Source organism: Cyprinus carpio, chromosome A7 (genome assembly GCF_018340385.1).
Source record: "Cyprinus carpio isolate SPL01 chromosome A7, ASM1834038v1, whole genome shotgun sequence".
In the NCBI taxonomy this organism is placed as follows: Eukaryota; Metazoa; Chordata; class Actinopteri; order Cypriniformes; family Cyprinidae; genus Cyprinus; species Cyprinus carpio.
This window is the reverse complement of record NC_056578.1, coordinates 11,299,366-11,324,241: the sequence shown is the minus strand read 5'-3', so window position 1 is coordinate 11,324,241 and position 24,876 is coordinate 11,299,366. Positions and strand designations below refer to the sequence as shown.

The following is a 24,876-nucleotide window of genomic DNA, read 5'->3' as shown; positions in this document are numbered from 1 at the left end:
GAACGTAGGAAGGGAAATGTACATCATTTATATTATTAAATAAATTAATATTTAATACTATTAATATCACTGTGCTAATATTAAGTAAAAATGTTTCCCTATCTGTCGGTCACTACGAGTTATGTCGAACGACATATGGGGTCTCACTTGGGAGGCCAATTATCTCTGAGTTTAAGAGAAAACGCCAATGAAAATTGGCTAGTGGATTTTACATACCTGAGCCACTCCCCGTGCCTACGGGTATAAATAGGCGACAGGTGCATCCACTAATTCAGATTTTTGCTTCAGAGCCGAGTAGTTGATGAGATATCACTACAAAGCCGTTTCATCTTTGTGTTGTGGAGAGCTGTTCCTGGTCGGCGTGACGGCGCACTACAGCGGTGTCCCTGCAGCAGTGATTCCCCTGGGCGCATCGGCTAAGAGAGCCAACAGTTCCTAAAAGAGCAAATCACGGACGATTCGCGTCTTTTTCAAGATGCCGTTTCGTCCGTGTCCTTCTGGATGCGGTCGTTTCCTGTCCGCGGTTGACGGTCACGAGCGTTGTCTGCAGTGCCTGGGCGTCCAACACGCTAAGGCAGCGCTCGTGGATGACTCATGCGTCTATTGTGGGCGTATGAGCATGGCATCGCTGCGATCGCGTCTCTCACTCCTCAAGGGGAGTGCAGCAGACCCCTCTGTCGCCACCCGTCCCGGTTTCTCTGGCTCGAGCAGAGGACCGCCGGCTGGCGCTCTGGGAGATCTGAGGGTGACAGTGAGAGCTTCTCCGCCGGGCCACGCCCCACGGACCTCTCACTCCTCCCGCAGCGCATGTCCCGTGCGGCTGCCGATTGATTCTGCTGAGCCGTCTCACGGCGGCCCCAGCGTGTCTTTCGGTGCACCGCCCGAGGATCAGATGTCGATTGCAGCATCGGGGGATGGGCTATCGGCTTCTGAGGATGAGGATTCGGCGGGGCTGCCCCCCTCGGGTGTTGTCGCCACTGCCCAATCTGACTTAGAGTTGTCAGCCATGCTTGCCCGGGCAGCCGTGAGCATCGGGCTGGAGGTGACTACACCGCCCAACCCTGAGCGCTCGCGGCTGGATGATTGGTTTCTCGGCGCGGAGCGCGGCTCACAACCGCGTTCTGCTCCGGTTCCTTTCTTCCCGGAGGTGCATGAAGAGGTGACGAAGTCGTGGACGGCCCCTTTTACGGCCAGAAGCCGCTCTTCTCCCTCTTCCATCCTCACCACCCTCGATGGCGGGGCAGCCAGGGGGTACGTAGACATTCCCCAGGTGGAGAGAGCGGTTGCGGTGCACCTGTGCCCACAAAACGCCGCCACTTGGAGGAATCGTCCGCGTCTCCCGTCCAAGGCCTGTAAGCTGTCGGCGGCTCTGGCTGCCAAGGCTTACAGTGCTGCGGGCCAGGCTGCCTCTGCCCCTGCATGCCATGGCTATCCTGCCGATGTCCACATTAAAGGCCCAAAAACCAAATCACTAGCTAAACACCGACCAGATGTTGATGCAGGAGCTGCGCACGGCGACTGACTTCGCCTTACGGGGCGACGAAAGTCACGGCGCGGTCCCTCGGGAAGGCGATGTCCACGTTAGTGGTCCAGGAGCGCCATCTCTGGCTAAACCTGGCCGAGATGAGAGACGTCGACAAAGCTCGCTTTCTTGATGCTCCCATCTCCCAGGCAGGCCTGTTCGGCGACACTGTCGAGGACTTTGCCCAGCAGTTCTCAGCAGTGCAAAAGCAGACTGAGGCCATCCAACACATCTTGCCCCGACGTGATCCTCCGGTTGCCACCATTCCGTCGCGGGCAGCGCCTCAGCCTGCTCGTCGCCGTGGGCGCCCCCCTGCGTCCTCCACACCAGCTCCGCCCCGTGCTGAGAGTTCTTCGAGGCCGGCGCGTCGAGCCCCGCGCAGGAGAGCGGCGCCCCCCGTGTCACTCCCGGCTGCGAAGTCCTCGAGGAAGACGACTAAGCGGCCCTGACACGGGCAACTCGGAGATGTGGGAGACTGCTCTTCAGGAGTTGGCGGAAACAGCGCCACTCCTTCCCCCGGAGGAGGGCCGGGTGGAGAATCTTCAGTTTACGTTTCTTTCTGTTCCGCCGCTGGTCCAACGGCCGGCGGCACCCACTTTTTCAATAAAAAAGAGCAATTTCCCTTTCCTCCGAGTTGCAAGGCTCGTGGGTTGACGATGAGCGACGCACTGCCTCCTCATTCTCACCCACGACGCCCCCCTTCGCCAGCGGTCAAGAGGTCGCGGTTCGGAGACGCAACGCCTCTCCACGCGTCTCTGGCCAGTTCCTCCGGGAACACGGGGAGTGTGGCTGTGATGATTCGGAACGCGATGCTTTCTGGGCCATCCGACACAGCTCCCCATCGCTGCACCACTGCGGGTATGTCGACTGTCCCTTTGGTGCCACTTGTACGGACTTTGGGAGCGTGGCTTGCGCTGTCCAACCCGTCACGCTGGCTCATTCGGACGGTCCGACTCGGTTACGCGATTCAGTTCGCCCAGCGACCTCCCAAGTTCAATGGCGTGCTCGAGACTTCGGTGGCAGTCCGGCACGCCTCTGTCTTGCGCGAGGAGATTGCTGTCCTCCTGGCGAAGGATGCAATCGAGCCGGTCCCTCCAGCCGAGATGAGGACGGGGTTTTACAGCCCTTACTTCATCGTACCCAAGAAAAGCGGTGGCCTTCGACCTATCCTGGATCTGCGAGTCTTGAATCGGGCCCTGCACAAACTCCCGTTCAAGATGTTGACGCAGAAACGCATTATCAAATGCGTTCAGCCCCAGGACTGGTTTGCAGCGATCGACCTGAAAGACGCGTACTTTCATGTCTCGATCCTCCCTCGTCACAGACCGTTTCTGCGGTTTGCATTCGAGGGTCAGGCATGGCAGTACAAGGTCCTCCCCTTCGGGCTCTCCCTGTCTCCCCGTGTCTTCACGAAGGTCGCGGAGGGCGCCCTTGCCCCACTTTGGGAAGTGGGCATCAGGATCCTCAACTATCTCGACGACTGGCTCATTATGGCCCGGTCCCTAGAGGAGTTGTGCGATCACAGGGACTTAGTGCTCCGGCACCTCAGTCAGTTGGGGCTTCAGGTCAACCGAGAGAAGAGCAAGCTCTCCCCTGCGCAGAGAATCTCTTATCTCGGTATGGAGTTAGACTCGGTGAGTATGACGGCACGTCTCACCAGCGAGCGTGCCCAGTCAGTGCTGAACTGCCTGAGTTCCTTCAGAGGCAGGACAGTGGTACCACTGAAACACTTTCAGAGGCTCCTGGGGCATATGGCATCCGCAGCCGCAGTCACGCCGCTCGGGTTGCTTCATATGAGGCCACTTCAGCACTGGTTGCACTCCCGAGTCCCGAGATGGGCATGGCGCCGCGGTACACATCGTGTCACCATCACACCGATGTGTCGCCGCCAATTCAGCCCCTGGTCAGACCTTGCCTTTCTACGGGCCGGCGTGCCCTTAGAACAAGTGTCCCGGCATGTTGTTGTCACAACAGATGCCTCCAAAACGGGCTGGGGCGCGACATGCAACGGGCAGGCAGCTTCAGGGTCCTGGACAGGACCTCGACTGCTTTGGCACATCAACTGTCTGGAGTTGCTGGCAGTGCATCTAGCTTTACGGCGGTTTCGGCCGCTGTTGCTGGACAAGCACGTGTTGGTCCGCACGGACAACACTGCGGCTGTTTCGTACATCAACCGACAGGGCGGTCTACGATCACGTCGCATGTCTCAACTCACCCGCCATCTCCTCCTCTGGAGTCAGACGCGGCTCAAGTCGCTGCGCGCTATCCACATCCCAGGGGAGCTCAATCGTGCAGCCGATGCGCTCTCACGACAGCTCACTTTCCCTGGGGAATGGCGACTCCATCCCCAGACGGTCCAGCTGATCTGGAGTCGATTCGGGGAAGCCCAGGTAGATCTGTGTTGCTTCCCACGAGTCCTCCCACTGCCAGCTGTACTATTCCCTGTCCCAGGCCCCCCTGGGCACGGATGCACTGGCACACAGCTGGCCTCGGGCTCTACGCAAGTATGCGTTTCCCCCAGTGAGCCTGCTCGCACAGACACTGTGCAAGGTCAGGGAGGACGAGGAACAGGTCCTGTTGGTTGCGCCTTACTGGCCCACCCGGACCTGGTTTTCGGAACTCATGCTCCTCGTGACAGCCCCTCCCTAGCGCATCCCCCTGAGGAGGGACATCCTCTCTCAGGGGCTGGGCACCATTTGGCACCCGCGTCCAGATCTCTGGAACCTCCACGTGTGGCTTCTGGATGGGACGCAGCAGACCTAAGTGATCTGCCACCGGCGGTGGTAGACACTATCACTCAGGCTAGAGCCCCCTCTACGAGGCAGGCCTATGCTCTGAAGTGGAGTCTGTTCACGAATTGGTGTTCTTCTCACCGAGAAGACCCCCGGAGATGCTCGGTCAGAGTCGTGCTTTCTTTCCTGCAAGGAAGGTTGGAGCGTAGGCTGTCACCCTCCACCTTGAAAGTGTATGTGGCTGCCATTGCAGCCCATCACGATGCAGTGGACGGCCGGTCCCTGGGGAGGCATGACCTGATCGTTAGGTTCCTGAGGGGTGCCAGAAGGTTAAATCCTCATAGGACACCCCTGATTCCCTCCTGGGACCTCTCTATTGTTCTGGCTGGACTTCAGGGGGGTCCCTTTGAGCCGCTGGATTCAGTCGAGCTTAAGTTCCTGTCTCTCAAGACAGCGCTCCTGGTCGCGCTCACTTCCATCAAGAGGGTCGGGGACCTCCAAGCATTTTCGGTAAGTGAAGAGTGCCTTGTGTTCTGGGGCCGGCCTACTCTCACGTTGTCCTGAGACCCCGGCCTGGATACGTGCCCAAGGTTCCCACCACTCCCTTCCGAGACCAGGTGGTGAACCTGCAAGCGCTGCCCCTGGAGGAGGCAGATCCAGCCTTGGCGTTGCTGTGTCCCGTAAGAGCACTTCGCATATACGTGGACCGCACCCAGAGCTTCAGAAGCTCTGAGCAGCTCCTGGTCTGCTTTGGAGGTCAGCAGAAGGGGAAGGCTGTCTCCAAGCAGGGGTTGGCCCACTGGATAGTGGATGCCATCGCCTTGGCGTACCATTCCCAAGGCGAGCCGTGCCCCCTGGGGGTGAGGGCCCACTCCACACGGAGTGGGGCCTCCTCCTATGCGCTGGCGCACGGCGCCTCTCTGGCAGACATCTGTCGAGCTGCAGGCTGGGCGACACCTAACACCTTTGTGAGGTTTTACAACCTTCGTGTAGACCCAGTTTCTTCCCGTGTGTTGGGTAACAGGTAATTGGCGGGAAGGACTGGCTCGGTGTCACGCTTGCTGCGCCATTCCCCCTAACACGGGGATGCGAGCGCCTTTCTTCTCCCAGTAGAGTTCCCCGGTTGGTGTACCCTGGTCGAGCATCCTCCAGCACCCTCGGCGGTCAGACTTGGCGGAGCAGTCTGGCGCCAGGCCCAGTACTGGTGTTAGCATGCCCGGAGTTCCGGTCAGCCCCTGTACTGGGCTAGGTGTCCATATGGCTTGATTCCCTACGGGTAATCCCATATGTGTATTCTTCCACGGTAAGGTTTCCCTCTTGGTAAACCCGTGTCTTCCCTTGACAGACCCGCTCTGTCATTCTCTTCTGGCAGCTGTTCCATCCCTACTCCAAGGTAGGACCTGCCTCAGAGACCCATTCCATATGTAGTACTGCCCCCTGGGTCAGTCCATATCAGTATCTCCACATGTCACCTCCCTACGGGTAGGATGTGGTCTCCGTAGCGACCTTTTCCCTAAGGCTCGCTTCCCCATCGTTCTGCCAAGCTGAAAGAACAAATAGGAAAGATTTGAAGCAATCTTTCACTGAAGGTTGAAATCCCTTCCAAAAACTTTTTGTGGACGGAACAGCAGCATGGCCTTCTCCAGCAGCGATGTACTCACCCTTTTGGTCCCCTTCGGTACCAAGGTCAGTGAATTTGCGCTGGGGCTTTGGGAAGGTCACGACCTTAAGCGTAGCTTTTGTGACACGCTGCGGCTTGTCGACAATTGCAGCGCCACAGGGTTGTGACGGTGTTCAGGTTGTGGCGTTTTCCATAGGACCCCATATGTCGTTCGACATAACTCGTAGTGACCGACAGATAGGGAACGTCTCGGTTACGTACGTAACCCTCGTTCCCTGATGGAGGGAACGGAGACGTTATGTCCCCATGCCACAACCTTGAACCATTCGCTGTTGCCGGGACACGTTCTCGGCTCCTCAGCGTAAAGCCTGAATGAGTGGATGCACCTGTCGCCTATTTATACCCGTAGGCACGGGGAGTGGCTCAGGTATGTTAAATCCACTAGCCAATTTTCACTGGCGTTTTCTCTTAAACTCAGAGATGATTGGCCTCCCAAGTGAGACCCCATATGTCGTTCGACATAACGTCTCCGTTCCCTCCATCAGGGAACAAGGGTTACGTACGTAACCGAGACGATCTTGATGTAATGTTGTGCCAGTGGTGATTATGCCTTGTTTTGTGAATCTTTGTGAATATACATACAGCACTGACACTAAATAATTAATAACTCTGAAATGTACAATTATTAACCACATGATTTGATCTGTATGAACAAACTGTCCCTAAAATTAGTCAGCGTTAATTCACTAACACTTGTGTTACACAATGCTTTCAGTATATAACAGCTGATAGTGAATTTCCAACACCTGTCTAACACATAACAAAGACACTTCTATCTTTTACAAAAATTAATTATTAATCATCTTTGCTTCCTCCAATGTATTTCCTCTTAAATAACATTTCCAAAGCTGAAATTAATCCGTTTTCTCTCTCAACTTCCCTCTCTTCCTTTATATCCTTCTTCTCTTTCTCTTATCTCCTGTTGGTTTTCTTCCCCTCTTACGTTGCATCTCTCTCCCCCTCTTGGTTGCTCTCTTGTCGTTTATGGTTTAGTTTTTACCTTCTGTGACCCTCTCTCCCTCCTCCCAGCCTTTTAAAGATGACATTGACCTCAAACAGGAGTTGCGCAGTGACACGCTGGACACGCGGCAGGACTACGAGCTCAAGGTGAACGGACACACCGATACTTCTGCACACACTTATGTTAGTGATGTACGACCTATACTTTGGTTTACAAAAACATGCAACTTCTATAGACCTCAACATGTCAGGTCCCATATGTAAAATCATATTCACTGTAGAAAAATTAGCCACATCATATTAACCTTTCTTGAAAGACCAACCATTAGGTCCAAGTTTGTTTTTGCTGCTGTAGAAGCCATAATTTTCCCTGTGAAGAACTACACTACCAATAATATTTAACCCACCAATCAAGAGTATTATAGATAATAGTCAGTCTCACTAATATTTTTGCATGAATATTTTGCAAAAAAATTTAAATATATGGTATATTATATTTACAATAAAAAGTATATAATGCAGTGTGCACTTAAGTTTATTAATGTCAGCTATTTTGCAATGCTTCGTATGATAAGTTTTTCATTCTAAAATAAAATCTAATTATTTTATGACAGTCAAGAAAGTCTTTTCTCTTGCATTTTCAAATGCTTTTTTGTTTCAAATTTAAGCTTATGTTATTCATTCAACTGTTTTTTTTTGGATTGGTTCATAACTTAAAAATCTTCATTGAAGAATTTTTTTTAATCCCTATGGAGTGAATGAATAGGAAAAACATTTATTAATATGAACAGCATTTATTTGAAATAATCTGTAACAATTTAAACAGTCACTTTTGATAAATGTAAAGAATAAAATTCCACCTCTGGAATGCAGCATTCATCATAAAACACCAACAGTATTACCACAATGCTGTTTACCCATGTTGAACAAAAAGTACTTGAAATCGAGTGTTCACATATAAACACACTGAAGATGCCTGTTGTCTTTTCCAGGACCCAACAAATGGCTACTACAACGTGCGAGCTTCCACTCATGATGAGGGACGTCCCGCCTCCCGATCCATGCACTACTCAGACTATCGCACCTCCGGCCAGCCAGGGGGCGCTGCGGCCATTGTGAGCAGTAGCTCCGGAGCTCCCGGAGCTACGGCAGGCCCGGGGACACCGAGCAGCTTGGCTCCGGGGTCCCGAGCGGGCTGCTACGATCCTCGCCCTCCCTCTAGACTCTCGCACAACAGCTACGCCCAATTCAACACATTCACCCGCGCCGGGCAGTCCCAGCAGCCTCCGCCCAGTTCTGGCCCACAGACTAGCGACTTCACCGCTGATTGCAGCCTCTTGGACTCCACTGCTCAGCTCGGATACGAAAATTATGGCTACCCGCACTATCCGACATTTCGGATGGGTTTTGGTCCGCCTAGCCTCGCCCCGTTAGAAAGCGGGCCGGCGTATGAGATGTACGGAGTCGGGCCGAGCGTCGGCGCAGGAGGCGGAACCGGAACCCCAGAGAATGGACTTGGGAAATACGGCAGTTCCACACGGTTCTCCTACACCTCCCAGCATTCCGATTATTCCCACCGACACACACAGAGGATGCAAACACATGTGTAAAAGAGAAGCGTCACATGTACGTAACATTAGTTACGCTGATGTTATGCCGATATCGGCCATATAAGTACACACACTCACACAGATACACAGGATGGAAATAATGAATGAAACTGAGATAAAGGCGGAGGGTGAACAAACAAAGAGAAGTTTAGAGTAAACGGAGGCAGAGAAAAGAGAACGGGATGCAGAGCAGGAGCATCTTAGCGATTATTTCTCAGCTCCAGGAGCTGAAAGCGAAAGTCACAATCAAGAAAGACTGGTGTCTAGAAAAGATCTAAGATCTTTATACCATTCACTAAATCCTGAATGCTTTTAATAAGCATGATCACAAAGGTAGTTCCTGAGAAATGAAGGGTGCCTCTTATAGGCTTGTAGTCTGTTTAACAGTGGTCTCTGACAGAGATGGTCATGTGAGATACAGTACATGTATGAATTCTCTTCAATGGCTTCTTCAACTTCTCTCCTTAAGCTTAGCATAGTTTAAAGGGCTTTTAATGACAAATTGCACAATATACAGTGGAGTCCAAAAGTAAAAATAAATATATTTTTTTTAGTATTATTTTATTTAAATTTTGACCGAAACTGAAAATTTCACGAAAAAAAAAAAAAAAAAAAAAAAAAAAAAATGTAAACCAGGAAATGAAGCAAAAAATATTTAAGGTTCTACACAATTTTTAGGTCACTAATCAAAAGTAAATTTTGATCATGTGAACTTCTTTTTACAAAAGATTTCCTTGCTTCCATTAAAGCCCAAGATGCTGTTTGAAACTTCCTCAAATCGTGCTGGATTACATGGATCATCTGTAGAAAAATCTGGAGATGTTTTGGAAAAGCTGTGGAATTCTGAATGATGGATTTAAATTTTAAAGTTTACCGTATTTAAATCCATTAAAGCAGTGGTTCTCAACCAGGGTGCCTCAGCAAACTTCCGAAGGGGGCCTCAAGTTGACTTCAAATGATTTAAAATAAGACAAAACTAACATCAAAATATGATAAAACTACCAAAAATTGGGGAAACTTCTTTTTTTTCTTTGAAGAACCAGGGTTCTTGCTGCCTTAAAACATGGATGTTGAACATAAGGTAGCCTAATATTAAAAGTGATTTCTAGACCTGGAAAAGTAACAAATAAATAAAATCATATGGGCAAACTCCTTGCCCATTTTTATAATGAATATAATTTTTTTTAGTTATGTTTTTTTTTTTTTTTTTTTATCTTAATCTTTATCCAGTCATTCACAAACAACTGGAAAAATTAGCCAGTTTATTAGAAAATGATGGAATATAAGAATGTTAGAAAAGAAGACTTTTAGATCCCACTGTACATGGTTACCAGTGTCACAAAATATCCAAAATCTTTATTTTTTCATTCATTCTCAAATGAAGGCCTACATTCGACAAAGGAAATGAAGAGCACATTTAAGATTACTCGTACAATACCCTTGATCACCAAAGCAAAGTGTTTTGAGACTAGATAATTCTTTATTACTTTGTGTGTAAATCGGCATCTACCTGGGTATCCAGCTCGCTGAGCTACCTCGTTAAACAGGTTACTAGCCAGAGCAGCTGTACTTGCGCAGAAAGGTCCAACTCGATTTAAAAAAGCACTTTTTAGCATTTGCAATAAAACTTATTACCCTTTCATTTTCACCATTATGACAGAGACCAGTTGAGGAAGCCATTTAACCGTTTTCAGACACGGTCAGAGACAGCCATTTAGTTCACTATCCTACAAATAGTTCAGAACCATGGAATATATATAAGTCTATATACATATTCATATACAGGAATGCCCCACTCTTTTCCATGGTGCTTTTGTAGTGGGGTCATTGTTTGCACTGCATTCCAGTATTCTAGCTTAGATTACCCTCATAATCGATATGTAATCTCTCATTTGCACACTAGGCTAGAGCGTTCTCTCTATGTTTTGAATATTACCGAAAATCGTCTTTTTTTGTCATATTTCTGTAAGTGATTCTGGACCAAAGGTTCAACGTTAGAGTATCAGTCTTTATTTGGGTGATATTCACCTCAACGAACAAGAAAATATGCAGATTTGTTTGTTATCGTTGTTAGCAAATGTTTTCGGTCGTGAGTGACATATAATTTTTCTCTTTTTTTTTGTTTTTTTGTTTTGAGGGTTGGGAACAGCAGAGAAGGTCTTAAACTGATCCAGCCTTAGGTATCCAAACTCACCCTTACTGATCTAAGATCAGGCTGCTATCACATTCGTCTTAAAGATTATGAAGATCAAATTGGAACTAATTTAAGGTCAAAGATCTGGAGTGGTTTTTAACGTCTCGCGCTAGTCGGACTTTCGTGTGAAGTTTGAGATCGGAGAGTCTTTCACTCACTTATTCACACAGACACACACCTGATATTTGTGCCAAACACAAACCACTGACTTGAAATATTGTCCGCCGATTAAGAAAAGCTACCTTACAGGGGCCAGAGATGGACTTTGGCTATGAACTGTCTTCAACGGGTTTTGAAGGATGCCATTATCAAAGCAATGATGACAAAGAAGAAACACGAGGATGAAGACAATCCATCTGAACAGTGAGGTACTCGCTCTCTGCGACTAGTTTTCGTCTTCGTCCACATTTCGAACGAGCCTTGTAAATACGTTCCCATGTGTAATTCCACCTTCAAGTATTATTTTACGTCATCCAATGTGATGCACTCTTTAAATGCAGTATTGTTATGTTTTCAATTGCGTGAAGAAGGTTGACAAACACTATAGCGATGGTACTTTCGGATTTGGTACAGTACAGAGAGGACGATGAGTAGTTTGGATGAAGCCAGTGCGATACCAAGAGGATCCGGAAACATCTTGATGACCTGCTTGGGCTGCCAATCACTCATCCTTTGTATTGATGGACTGGGGAAAATCGTGTGGGACATGTGACCCACTGGACAGTATTTGCATTCCCCGTCCCATCTAAGAACTTGAAGCTCCATGGAGACCAGAAGAAGGAATATATGAAGGAGTGAACAAAATATAGAGTGGCCTTAGGAAAACATGACTTTTATATTCCCTCACTTTATAAACTGGCTCAAGGCCAGATGACAGTATGTGTGTTTTTGTGTGTGCGATTGAGTGCGAGTGTGAGTATATGAAAACCTTTATGTAATCCGTTCATTTACTTCTCTCACGTTCCTGCTTCAAAACTTTTCTTCTGCTGGTAGGAGTGTATCCTGTATAATTGTGTCTTAGAAAATAAACGTTGACCTTACTGTACTGTTCTTGGTAGCTGAAAAATGTTTGACAGATGTACAACAAAAGTTATTGATTTTTTTTGTTTTTTTATTTCCCTTTGATTTTTTCCAGTATTTTTTACAAATGTTACGTAATTATTTTTTCACAGTATATCAGAAATAAAAGCACTGTTTTTCTAAGAATCAGTGAAGAATTGAATGTGTGGTTTATATACACACTTACAAATGGGTCAAAGACGAAAAAGTGTTTAAGCATAAAAAAAGTTTAATACTGTTGTTGTTTTTTCCCCCCAAAAAATGCAAAAAAAATTTCTGTTTTATTTAATTGCAATTTTGTTTTTGTTTTTCTGAGCAAAAAATAAATATCATACATTTTCCCCTGATTTACAGAAGACACCCAGTAAAATGTCATTCGGTGTAACAATCTTGTCAGGCATATTTACAACAAAAATCAATTTATGACATATTAAAAGACTAATTACTTTCACCCCAAATACTAATGAGGTGTAATTTTACATTTTTAACATTTGCCACTATCCTAGGTTTAGCCCATTTGTCAGTAAGAATTTTTTACTAATTTAAAACACAATAAAATTTAGTATGCTCCATTATTCTTTTAGATATTTTAATATGTACACGTCAGAATAAGCATGTTGTTGGAATTTTTGCATAAATATGGTATTACACTGAATGACAATTTCAACCAAATTTTGACATTTTATTCTCCAAAAACTTATTTGAAACCTTAAAAGTATACATTTTACTTACATTTAATGTGCTTTCTATGGACACAAAATCACTTTTGTACATTTCTTTTGATGCGGACATCTTAAGGTCTTTGACCCAAATACATTTACTGTTCATTCATGAGTGAGGGATAATGTCTTCTAGAATTAGTTTAATTAAAAATTGGTTTCAGCCACAGTAGAATAGGAAGAAAAATGTGAGAACATTATTGTTTATAGGAACACATACAATTTTTATGAATGTAGTAATATATGCATGATATTAATACTGTTTTTAAAATAAGTTCCTTAAGGACCTGTCCACTGCACATATACAAGAAATATAGTCAAAACCATATTATGAAATATTATTACAGTTTAAAATAAATGTTTTCCTTTTAAACAGATTTTAAAATCTGTCATCTTCAATGCCACATTTGGCAAAAATATGTTGTAACGTGATAAATATCTCTCCTGTATCTTTTAATCAATGCATCTTTGCTGAATAAGTCTATGCATTTCTTAAAAAAAAAAATTTTACTGACCCCAAACCCTTTGAATACTGGCGAGGTTGTCTGCAATAAATACATAATAACATACAACACTACACAGTATCTGTAATATACATAATCAATTACAAATATCACTAATATTGATACTAGTAAATGTATGAAAATGTACCATGTATCATGCCAATACCATGTTTACCACAGTATTTGTACTGCACTTGAAAAGCACGCTGTGACCGGATCACTGAGTCAGTGAACTGAGCTCAAGAGTCGATTCGTGAATGAATACGTTTTGTTTGATACATTGAAAGGAACCGACTCAAAAGAACGATTCGCTCATGAAGGTCAAAAAAACAACGATTCTTCAGAAAGATGCTTAGTGGATGATGGCTAAATATGTCACTTTAAAACAACTATTTCCACACTGCAAGCTGCAATTATCAATAAAAGTATAACTATTGAGTCGACTGACACCTAGTGGCTGTTTGTGCGTAGTTCTAATACGCACTGAGCCTCGAGTTTAAACCTCCTACCGGCAGGTGGCGCCAGAGCCGCAGTGAAACAGTGCACCGTGAAGCCCTCTCCGCAGAAGCAGAAGGGTGACGGACAGACAGAGGGGAAGATGGCAGCCACTATGCTGAGGTCGCTCTCCAGACTCGGACGTCCTTCGGTCATTTTAATCAGTAATGTCAGCACTCCAGCCTGTTCTGTGCTTCAGAAGAGGTACACACAGTACAGTCGTCAATGCTGTCTAGTTAATGAATGGCTCTAGTTAGTTAGCGGCTTGCTAACTTAGCGGCAGTGTTATTGGGATTAACGTTAGATAACCAGTGTTTTTTTTTCCTTCGATTTTTTTTAACAAGCATGGAATTGTACAGTGTTGCTAAACTATGCTTTTCAAATTCTAATTATTGCACGACGATATTTGTTAATCTTTTCCCCTCTCCGCCAATGTTTTTGATCAACTGCCTAAAAAGAGCACGAAGCTGGTTGAGATGTGAAACATTAGCAGTCAAGAAACCATCGACAGTTTCATTTATATATCATGGATTTAAAATATACTTACTTGCACATATGCACAATTTGTTTCGAAATTTCCACCAACGCGAGCATCTCAGCATCTGTAGATAAAGTGGGCCAGAAAAAGTACTGAAGCCACACATGAAATGTATTAATGTCATTGCATTAAATAACAAAATATCAAACCAAGAAATACAGCACTAGCACCATTTTCTAGTAAGGATTTCACTCGAGCATGTTTTGTTGGTGGTGTTAAATGAATATAGAGTTAAAAATCAAATAATGACTTTTTAAAGTCATTCTTAAAAATTAATTTTATTGCATTAGATAATTCAATCTTGCAAATATTTAGCGATGCCGCTGTGTAGAGTACATGCTGACACCTCGTAACTTGCAAATTCATGTCTTTGAGCGGATATCTGTGTGCATTTTGTATGCAAATCAGTAAACACCCAGCTGTGTGTTTTTAACCCCTTCTGTTCAGGCTGAAGCAATGGCAGCCGGACGTGGAGTGGGCAGAGCAGTACTCTGGAGCTGTGATGTACCCCAGTGTCATCACTGAGAAATGGGCACCTCCACCTTGGAACGGTTGGTTTCGTTTTGGCCTACTGACTTCCATATTTACATTTCGACCGACCACAATATCACAAACATCGTCATCTCTTTCAGATAAGGACCCACCGGCAGAGAAGGAGGTGTCCAACCTCACCATCAACTTCGGGCCTCAGCACCCGGCGGCTCATGGAGTGCTGCGTCTGGTGATGGAGCTCAGCGGAGAGTCCGTGAAGAAATGTGACCCTCACATCGGCCTCCTGCACCGCGGCACTGAGAAGCTGATCGAGTACAAGACTTATTTACAGGTACTTAAAAACTACAGACCCTGATGGATGACAATATATTTTTAAATCTTTACTATATAAATAAATTTAACCAATAAATTGCCCTATGAAATCTATTAGATTTTTTTCTAAATTATGTTTTATTTTTTTCCAAATTCCGTTTTTTGACTAGCCTCTTGAGACCCGGCAAAACATTTTAGGAAAGAAATTATATTTTTTCATGTCATTACATTGTTTAGACCATTAAAAAAAAATAAAAAATAAATAAAATTTAAAAATTATATTTCACTTATAAGTAATGCTATGTCCTTGGTAAAGGACATCGGGACTTAATTAAAAATAATAAAAATATAAATAGACATGATTGAACATGCATAGGCAAAAACAATTGATTTTTGTTTTTGTTTTTAAATCGGCTACACATTTTTAGTTTTCAGGATTTTTTTTTCTAGTAAAATTTGTAAGATAATTCTCAACTATGTTATAACAGAATGATTTGATATACCATTTTTCTTTATGCAAAATGTGTGTAAAATGGCCATAAACAGGTTTTCTCATTATATATAAGGTATCTATAAACTAAGTCTAATATGCATATTAATGTGTTTTTGGGGCAACATGTAATGAAAAAAGAAGTGTAATAATGGGAGTAATAATTGACAAGATTTTCAAAATAATATATCATATTTCATAGGAATATTGAAATATAATTTCTTTCCCTATTCATTTGTTGTGTCTCCCAAAATGCGTAATAAGCATGCTTTTAGTCCCGGTGTCTTTACATGAGGACATGTATGAAATCAACGTCCTGTTTCGTAACAGAAAGTCGTATTTTGATTTGAAACCCCATAACATTTTCCTGAGATGTTGATTTATGACCCACAGTTTAAAAAATTGTCAGATTTAAATGATAATTACAAAATATTACCATATTTCCATAAGAGTGTCACTAAATTAATATCAGACATTTTTCAAGACCAAGGAGAGGAAGTGGTCATGGTAAAACATCCAAACATTTAGTATCTCTGAAAAGCCCTGAATGTGCTCTTTATAGGACATCCAGACTTAAAACTGTGGCATGTATAGCCGCAGAAAAATTCACTAAAATATAATGTCCTCATATGAGGATACATGGTCTCAGGAGGCTAGACTCCTTTTTAATAATTAAATTAAAGTTTATTAATCAAAAAGCATGTCTAATTAATTAAAACCATGAAACATATACATTTTCATATTAATTTAATAAAAGTTTGACAAAGATTACATGTTTAGGGCCCCATGAAATGTTTTATTTTTTCTTACCATATTTTTTATTGTTACCAAATTCTATGTTTTAGCATGTCTAATTATTTGAATGCATAAAACAACTTAATTTTTTTTTTTTTTTTCTTAAAGTAGCCTCATGATTTTTTTCCCCCTCAGAATTCTGTGTTGAGTATTTAAATTTTTCTGGTTATCAGATGAAGGCATAAAACATTAATTTCATTTATCTTTTAATTATTGAAAATTAAGCAACCTTTATTTTTTTATTAAAAAAAAAATGGTTGTTTCATTTTAGTAGTAGTAGGCGGCTATGTACATTCTACTGAAAAATAGACTTCAAATCAAACCAGACTTTTATTTTGACGGGTTGCCGTGAATACCTTTACAGTTCTGTGTATGTGATATGAAGCTAGTTTTAGTCAAATCAAACAGTCAGATGCTCATGAAGTGACTCTCAGAGCAGTTCTGGAGATGTTGTTCATGTGTTTACGTCCTCATTTAGAGAGACGACAGACACTGAAATCACCGCGAGCGTCACGCACGCTTCAGTATATGTGTAGTAACTGAAACCTTGCGTCTGCGCCATTCATTAACAGAGACACCCAGAACATGCAGGATTCATATTTAAATCGACTTTTGCGGCTTAGTCCATATCGCAATTTGATTTAAGTGTGATGACCTACATTTGATTAATTCATTCAAAATTTGACAAATTCCGTGACATTCCATGTTAAACTGAGAATTCCGTTTTTTATGACTGAATTCTGCGATTCCGTCTGCGTTTTCTGCATCACGGAAAACCTAGGGCCCTACACATACTCTTAAAAAGGTACTGAGGGCTGAGCTGTAGTACCTTAATGCTTGAAATGAAAGAAACGATTACTACTTAATAAATAAAAATATTAAAAACAGTGCTGTGCTTTCACTTGAAAATATTCATAATATATATAGAGTTAATAGTTTGTATGGGTGCTACACAATATATATATATATATATATATATATATATATATATATATATATATATATATATATATATATATATATATATATATATATATACACATTAACTGGTTCTCAAGTGTTTTGTGTCATTGCTGCTATTATACTGTGAATTTAAACATAGCTGAGAAGCTGAAATATCCTTTTCATACTGCATCTATTTTGTGTTTTGCTGGGCTTCATAGGATTGTGTGCTGTTAGACTGGTGCTTCCTTAATGGAGTCATTACATAGTAGTGCAAAAATACCTTCTGATCTAATTTCAGTTCTGTAGCTCAAATAGTGGAGTATTTGAGCTGTTTATAAAATGTATACCTGTAATGTGATATATATCATTGTGGATAAAAGTGCTTGCAAATACATTAGGCTAAAGGAAAATTTCAGAAATGTTATGCTTTACATCACAAACTCATAGCTGTCTTATGCTGGGCTTTATTATAAACTGTGCTGTTATATGAATCAGTATGCTCGGTGAAGCATTATTTGCTGTAATGTTGTCGTGTGTGTTTGTGTTGCTGCAGGCACTTCCATACTTCGACAGGCTTGACTATGTGTCCATGATGTGTAATGAGCAGGCATATTCTCTAGCCGTAGAAAAGCTGCTTAACATCCAGGCTCCACCACGTGCACAGTGGATTAGAGGTGAGGAACAAAAACTAAATTGTTTTCGATCTGGTTTACGCCCATCAATCTTAAATTAGAGTAAATGTGCTTAAAAAAATCCCCAAAATTACACTGAAAGATGTTGCAGTTACATTATTGAGATTGCATAGATATTTTACTTTGAATGTATCTAATTGGCTTTATCAGCTGCATAAATGTATTACTGTATTTGACCTCTGCAGTGCTGTATGGAGAGATGACCCGTATCCTTAACCACATCATGGGCATCACCACCCACGCCCTTGACATCGGAGCCATGACCCCCTTCTTCTGGATGTTTGAGGAGAGAGAGAAGGTAACAACTTTGCACTTAGTCAAACAGAAAAACAAATAGAAGCTAATATGCATTTTGTTGGACATTAAATGTTTGTTGAAAATGCTACATGTAACACATAACAATGTAGATAACTATACAGAAAAGTGAAGGTTTAGTCTGTTCTTTTGTTTTACTTCACAATCTAAATAAGGGGTCGGGAACCTTTTTCCATTTGTGGTTAATGTATTTTTCCAAAAGAGCTGCAGCAAAAAATCTGAAAGTGTTTTTAATCAGAATCATGATTTTTATGTGAAAAATTGCAATAAATTTTTTCCCTCCCAAAGTGCAGGCCTACTATTGAATGTTTTTGCTAGTTACCATTGAACTGGTTGATATCTTGCAGATGTTTGAGTTCTATGAGAGAGTGTCTGGAGCCAGGATGCACGCTGCATACGTCAGACCCGGTGGAGTTCATCAGGTACGCTTCGATTAAACCCAACCTTTCTAAATTAAAAGTACTTTTCTGGTTATGCTGAAATCAGTTTTTTTAACTAAAACTTAGTTTAATGTCATCCCCTCATAACCAAAACTTTTTTTTTTTGCAGGATTTGCCTCTTGGTCTCATGGACGATATCTATGAATGGTGCAAGAACTTCTCTATTCGTATTGATGAAGTTGAGGAGGTATGTAGACTGAAATGCAACTTGTTTCAGTCAAGAATAGTGCTAGTTGATGTTAAGTATACAGTGGGTATAGAAAAGAATCACCCCTTTACAATAACCCCATTTTGTTGCATTGCATCCTGAAATGAAGACGGACACAGTTTTTGTTTTATCCAGCTGTATTTACTCAGTGCAACTAACTTTGCACATCTAGACTTTGCAATATTTGCTCACTCTTCATTGCAGAACTGCTTAAGTTCAGTTAAATTGGATGACTGTTTGTGGACTGCAGTCTTCAAGTCACTCCACAGAATTTCAATGGGGTTTAAGTCTGGGCTCTGACTAGGTCATGCAAGGACATTCACCTTTTTCTCCTTCAGCCACTGTGTGCTCAGTTTTGCTGTGTGCTTTGGGTCACTGTTATGTTGGAAGGTAAACCTTTTTTCCCATTGACAACTTTCTGGCAGAGGGCAGCAGATTTTCCTCAAGAATTTGACGGTATTTTGCCTCATCCGTTTTTCCTTCCTGACATGTGCTCCAGTCCCTGCTGCAGAGAAACACCCTCGTAACAGGATATCACCACCTCCATGCTTTACTGGAGGATTGCCGTTATTTGTATTGTGAGCTGTATTGGGTTTCTGCCAGACATATCGTTTGTTGTTAAGACCAAATAATTAAATTTTAGTCTGATCTGCCTCAGAATCTTCAAGGTGCGTTTTGGCAAAGCTCAGTCTGACTGCATGTGGCCTTTCTTCAGGAGTGGCTTTTTTCTTGCAACCCTCCCATTACATTTACATCTACATTTATGCATTTAGCAGACACTTTTATCCAAAATGACTAACAGTGACCTAACATTTTTTGGGAATCAAACCCACAACCTTTTGCGCTGCTACTGCTCTACCACTGAGCCACAGGAACACGATACCCACACAAGCCACTTTTGTGCACACAGTGACCACTCTTTGTCATAAATTCATGCAGCTGCTTCAGAGTTGCTGTAGGCCTTTTGGTCGCCTCTCTGACAGTTTCCTCCTGACTCTTTCATCCAGTTTGGAGAGACGTTCTGATCCAGGGAGGGTCTGTGTTGTACCTAATACCTTCCACTTCTTAATAATAGACTTCACTGCTTCTAGGCATTGATAAAGCCTTTGGGATTTTTTTTTTTTTGTATCCATCTCCTGACTTGTCCCTGTCCACAGCTTTATCCTGGAGATCTTTTGACAGTGTCTTGTCACCTATAGTTAATTATGTGCTTCAGTTGCCAAGGACTGCTTAGTGACAACATAGCACAGCTTAGTGATAATATAAATGGATGTTTCTTTTTCAAAATGCATGCATTTTCAATTTGATTGAAAATAAATTGCGTTTCTAAATGAATGTGATGTTGTTTCAGATGCTGACCAACAATCGTATCTGGAAGAACAGAACTGTTGGTATCGGTGTAATTGGGGCAGAGGATGCACTCAATTATGGATTCAGGTAAAACTATATTATTATGAATTGAATCTGATTGGTGCAGCTCAAGTATCTCACTCTCTCTCACTCAGAAGATGCTATAGTAGATGATCTATCTGACAGTAAGCAATGGAGAAAAAACATCTTTGAGTAATTTATAAGTCAAACCCAAAGGGGACTTCTAACAGAAGTGAAGTCATTTGCAGTCTTTGTGTGGTGAGATGTTATCATTATCTTCATCGTAGCTTAACTAGTGGAATCACCCACACGTGCATCACTGTAATTAAAAGAGATTTTAATAAACTGACCAGAGTACTGTATCTTGATGTGTCAGATTGATAATCATGTGTGTATTATTCCTCCTTCAGCGGAGTAATGCTCCGAGGTTCTGGTATTAAATGGGATCTGAGGAAGAGTCAACCATACGACAAATACGACGAGGTGGACTTTGACGTGGCCGTTGGAAGTAATGGCGACTGCTATGACAGGTGACCGCACATGTTAATGTTTTAGACTGAGTTAAGAACTTCAGGGAACTCAGAATGACAGGAAATCTAAATGTGGCCACAGGCTATAAATTGGCCTTAGACTTTGGTAAGCTTTCTCACCACATTTGCTGATGGTATCACATGTGAAATGTAGAGTGATGTGTGCGCTTAAAAAAAGATAAACTTTGGTGTGAGAACGTGAGAACCATTTATAATCGACATTTACTAATTAAAGTCAAAAGTCTGTTCATATTATTTAATGGACCTGAGCTAACATGAAATACCAATAAACAGTTATATTTTTATTAACTTTATTAACACATATTAATAAAAATTTGTAACAAATTTATTGCTCATTATTAGTTAATGCATTAACTAATGGGACCTTATTGTAAAGTGTTACCACAAATATTGCCATGCTTCTTTTATATTGGATATTATCAGTGACAACGATTAATTTTTTTTTTTTTTTAGATATCTGTGCCGAGTGGAGGAAATGAGACAGTCGCTGCGCATCATGCTTCAGAGTCTCAACAAAATGCCTGCTGGAGAAATCAAGGTAGATGATGCAAAAATAGCCCCACCCAAGAGATCCGAAATGAAGGTAAGATATGCTTGCGTATGTATCTTGCATTCAAATAGCAAAAAAGCAGAATAGGAAAAAGCTGTTGGGTTCTTTTAAGTGTCAAATAATGATTTTGTCATGCTTGATAAGCTTAATTAAAGGTGCAGGGCGTCATTTCTGGTTTTTCAAACACTCCTCTCATATTCTTTAAGTCAGTCAAATACATAGTGTTGCCCCAAACTCATTGGCATTGGTTGGGCCAGTATTGCATGGTTCAAATGCTCACACATTTTGAAGTACCACACTGTTTTTGAATGACTTCGTTATAACTGTATGTGAAAAGTTATGAGAAATTGTTTATAAAGGTTTCATATGTATTCATGTCCGTGTGCTTTAATGTTCGCTAAATGCCCCTCTCATCCCATGACTTGTTTTGTTTTCTTTCAGACGTCAATGGAATCTCTCATTCATCACTTTAAGCTGTACACCGAGGGCTACCAGGTTCCTCCAGGAGCCACATACACCGCTGTAGAGGCACCAAAGGTGAGTGTAACGCACAGGAGTGCTGTTCTCAAGAGAATTTTTTGCGTTGGTGGTTTTTGTTCATCTTCTCATACAGCATGGTGAGGTTTTGGTGAATTTGTAACTCAACATGCACGTATGGGGAATGTGGGTTTCTAAAGTTGTCGTCTTTGTGTTGCTGTGTAACGGTACTTTTTTTGTGGCGCTGTTTTTATTCAGCAATGCTGCAATAAACTGAATCTACAGCATGGCCATTGTCTGATTTCAGAATTAATGACTCTTACAATCTGGTCATTTTCAGTGAACGTACAGTGCAACCGGTGTATTTTACTACTGTTTTGTTAAACGTCTACTGAAATCTGAACTGAACTCAACATTTGGACTGAAAAATGCATATATATATTTTTTTTTTCCCCAAAAAATGTTCATGTAACTGCTAAAAGAATTAGTAGAAATAAAAAAAAACTTTTTAAAAGAAAAAACAAAAAAAGTATAGATATAATATACCCACACCCACACCAAAACCACCAGCTTTGTTTTGTTCTGCAGCATGGTGAGTTTGGTGTGTACCTGGTATCTGACGGTTCCAGCAGACCTTACCGCTGCAAGATCAAGGCACCTGGCTTTGCTCACTTGGTAATTAAGTCATTTTACTATTATGATTTAGTTATTGTTAATGTATTCACCAATTATAAAATAATCTCTATATATATATATATATATATATATATAAAAAGAACATGCACTACCATTCAGAAGTTTTAGGTCAGTAAGGTGTGTTTTTGAAAGAAGATTCTTATGCTTAGCAAGGCTGCATTTATTTGATCAAAAATACAGTTGAAACAATAATATTGTAATTTTTTTTAACAATTTTAGATAATTAAAATAATATTTAAAATGTGCATGATACTTCAGAAATCATTCTAATACTCTTTAATATTATTCTTGATGCTCAAGAAGCATTTCCTATTATTATCAATGTTGAAAACTGTTTTGCTGCGTAATACTTTTGTGGAAACCATGATACTTTTTTTTCCCAGGATTCTTAGATGAATGCAAAATGCAAAAGCATTTATTTTAAATATAATTTTTAGTTAACATTATAAATATCATGAGTGTCATTCTCGATCAATTTAATGCTAAATAAAAGTAAGTATCCGTTTCTTTTTAAAAAAGAAAATCTTTTGAAGGGTAGTGAATGTAGAACGGCTGCATATACTGCAGGCTTTATCTTTTAACTTTTCCTGTTTGTGTTGTGATGTTGCTCAATGATGTGGTCTGTTTTTAGGCTGGTTTAGATCAAATGTCTAAAGGACACATGCTCGCTGATGTGGTGGCAATCATCGGTCAGTACTATTTTATTTATTTTTCTCTCTCTAATTGATACACTTCTCCGTTCTGTCTGTTTTGTAGATTTGCATATCACAGCATTGAACTGCACATTTAAATTACATTTAAATAAGAGGCCAGAAGCACTATATCATAATATCTTGTTTTCACTAATTCCCTGTTCTTACTTTGTACTGTTCTAAACAATGAATGAAGCTTAGTATTGTAAACACTTCTCATAATATTGCCTTCTTAAGATGAATCGCTGTTTGTATTCCTCATCTGTAAGTTACTTTGGATAAGAGTATGCTAAATGAATAAAAGTGAATGTTATTATTTTGATTTCATAGTATTAAAAGAATACTATTTTGCGGCTTTGCAGCCTGAAATGAAGACAGACATTTTTTCAGGCTGCAAAGCAGCAAAATGTGATTATTTTAAAGGTGGGTGATTCTTTTCTATACCCACTGTAAATAGTATTTTCTAGTAAAACATACTCCAATAATCTGCTTTATTTATATCTTTAATGAATCATTAGTTAATAACCGTTTGATATTGTTAAAAATGGCATGAAACCATGTTTGAATATCTGTTCTGATCTGATTTATATCTACCATGTGCTCTGTGATTTATAGTTTATACTTTTTTAGCAAGTAAAAAGCTCTTTAGTATAATTCTGAAAACGTTCACCTTCAGGTTGTGGTCTTTTTTCTATAAAATCTTTACTGATTTGTATAAAGTAAATGTAGGAACTTTTATATTGTTTTTAATATTTCAAGATGAACACTTATTGAACAAAAGCAACTTGATTATGTATACATCAATTTTTAGAAATATTACATTGAATCACATTGTTTTGCAACACCCCCCACCCACACACACACAATAAAAACTACAGAGCTTTGATCATAAACATAAGCATTTACTCTAAGCATATATATAAAAAAAACAAGCAGTTGATATTTATATGCATTTTATGTAAATAGTCTGCTATACTGTTATAGCAATCACATTGATTTACATTACAAGCAATCATAATTTCATCTTATTTTGTTGTCTATATAAATATCAGCAACTACACCATGTTGCATATTTTTGCTTAGTTTGCTCATGTGTTTTCCCCTTCTTGAACATGAGCTTTGTATTTTATCATATGAGTCATAAAAGTCTGATGTTTCAAATATTATACTCCGCAAAAACACATATGCAGATTTATTATTATTATTATTATTATTATTAATAGATTATATCTAACGGGTCAATGAAATAAAAAAAAATAGATTTTTCAGACTATTATTTTATTTTGTCAGGCTTTACAGGGTTAATACTTTGTGAAACTCTCTGAAAATTAATCTGACGTAGGAGAAAGTATATCTTAAAAAAATCAATTTTATTTTATCAGTTTTATCAGTTTTATTATCAATTTGACGTTGCCCTGAGCCTCAACCTGTTGTCTTTTTCCACAGGCACTCAGGACATCGTGTTTGGTGAAGTGGACCGTTGAGGACACCAGCGGCTGCTCTGAGTTTCTGATCATGATACTGTCTTTGAGATCCATTCTAGTGATGTTATGACAGAAGTTACTCTAATTTCTCTATGTAAATGCTTAAGAAACCGAATAAATATTTTAAAACCTGAAAAAACCTCATTCCGTTCATTTACACTTAGCAGGTGTTTTTATCTAATGTGATTTGCAAACAAGGAACGCCACAACATTACAAGAGCTGGTCTTTAAAGTGCAAACTTGCACGTAGATGTCATGCAGACAATTTTTTTTTTTTTATTTATGTATATTAACTATGCTGAATCAGCAGTCTAAAGCAGATCACATGATTTTCGGCCCTTTTTCCTCTTCGT

The 24,876-nt window shown here is 41.4% G+C and overlaps 2 protein-coding genes across 3 annotated transcripts in view; both read left to right on the top strand.

Annotated features, from left to right (window-relative positions):
- LOC109093676 (kin of IRRE-like protein 1) overlaps nucleotides 1–11,905 on the top strand; it is a 45,648-nt gene extending 33,743 nt beyond the window's left edge. Inside the window, exons 14-15 of one of the 2 annotated variants that reach the window (XM_042759634.1) lie at nucleotides 6,965–7,042; nucleotides 7,888–11,905. In XM_042759634.1, the coding sequence (XP_042615568.1) occupies nucleotides 6,965–7,042; nucleotides 7,888–8,505 (696 nt within the window). In that variant the 3' untranslated portion in view covers nucleotides 8,506–11,905. Of the gene's footprint in view, nucleotides 1–6,928; nucleotides 7,043–7,887 lie in introns of both variants that reach the window. The other variant, XM_042759633.1, reaches the window with a different exon arrangement.
- A 1,616-nt stretch (nucleotides 11,906–13,521) lies between these two features.
- LOC109094373 (NADH dehydrogenase [ubiquinone] iron-sulfur protein 2, mitochondrial-like) lies at nucleotides 13,522–24,662 on the top strand. The gene is made up of 14 exons (XM_042759631.1): nucleotides 13,522–13,679; nucleotides 14,461–14,564; nucleotides 14,646–14,836; nucleotides 17,601–17,721; nucleotides 17,925–18,037; nucleotides 18,402–18,476; nucleotides 18,604–18,681; nucleotides 20,054–20,139; nucleotides 20,484–20,603; nucleotides 21,078–21,207; nucleotides 21,616–21,711; nucleotides 22,243–22,326; nucleotides 22,979–23,036; nucleotides 24,486–24,662. Exons 1-14 carry the CDS (start codon nucleotides 13,579–13,581, stop codon nucleotides 24,521–24,523), a joined length of 1,395 nt encoding a protein of 464 aa, XP_042615565.1. The 5' UTR covers nucleotides 13,522–13,578; the 3' UTR covers nucleotides 24,524–24,662.
- The last annotated feature ends 214 nt before the right edge of the window (nucleotides 24,663–24,876 follow it).

Coding starts and splice junctions, on each gene's coding strand:
- LOC109094373 (XM_042759631.1), top strand. CDS start 13,579: ATGGCAGCCACTATGCTGAGGTCGCTCTCCAGACTCGGACGTCCTTCG. Junction 14,565..14,645: donor GGCACCTCCACCTTGGAACG/GTTGGTTTCGTT, acceptor CATCTCTTTCAG/ATAAGGACCCACCGGCAGAG. Junction 21,712..22,242: donor CCGCTGTAGAGGCACCAAAG/GTGAGTGTAACG, acceptor GTTCTGCAGCAT/GGTGAGTTTGGTGTGTACCT.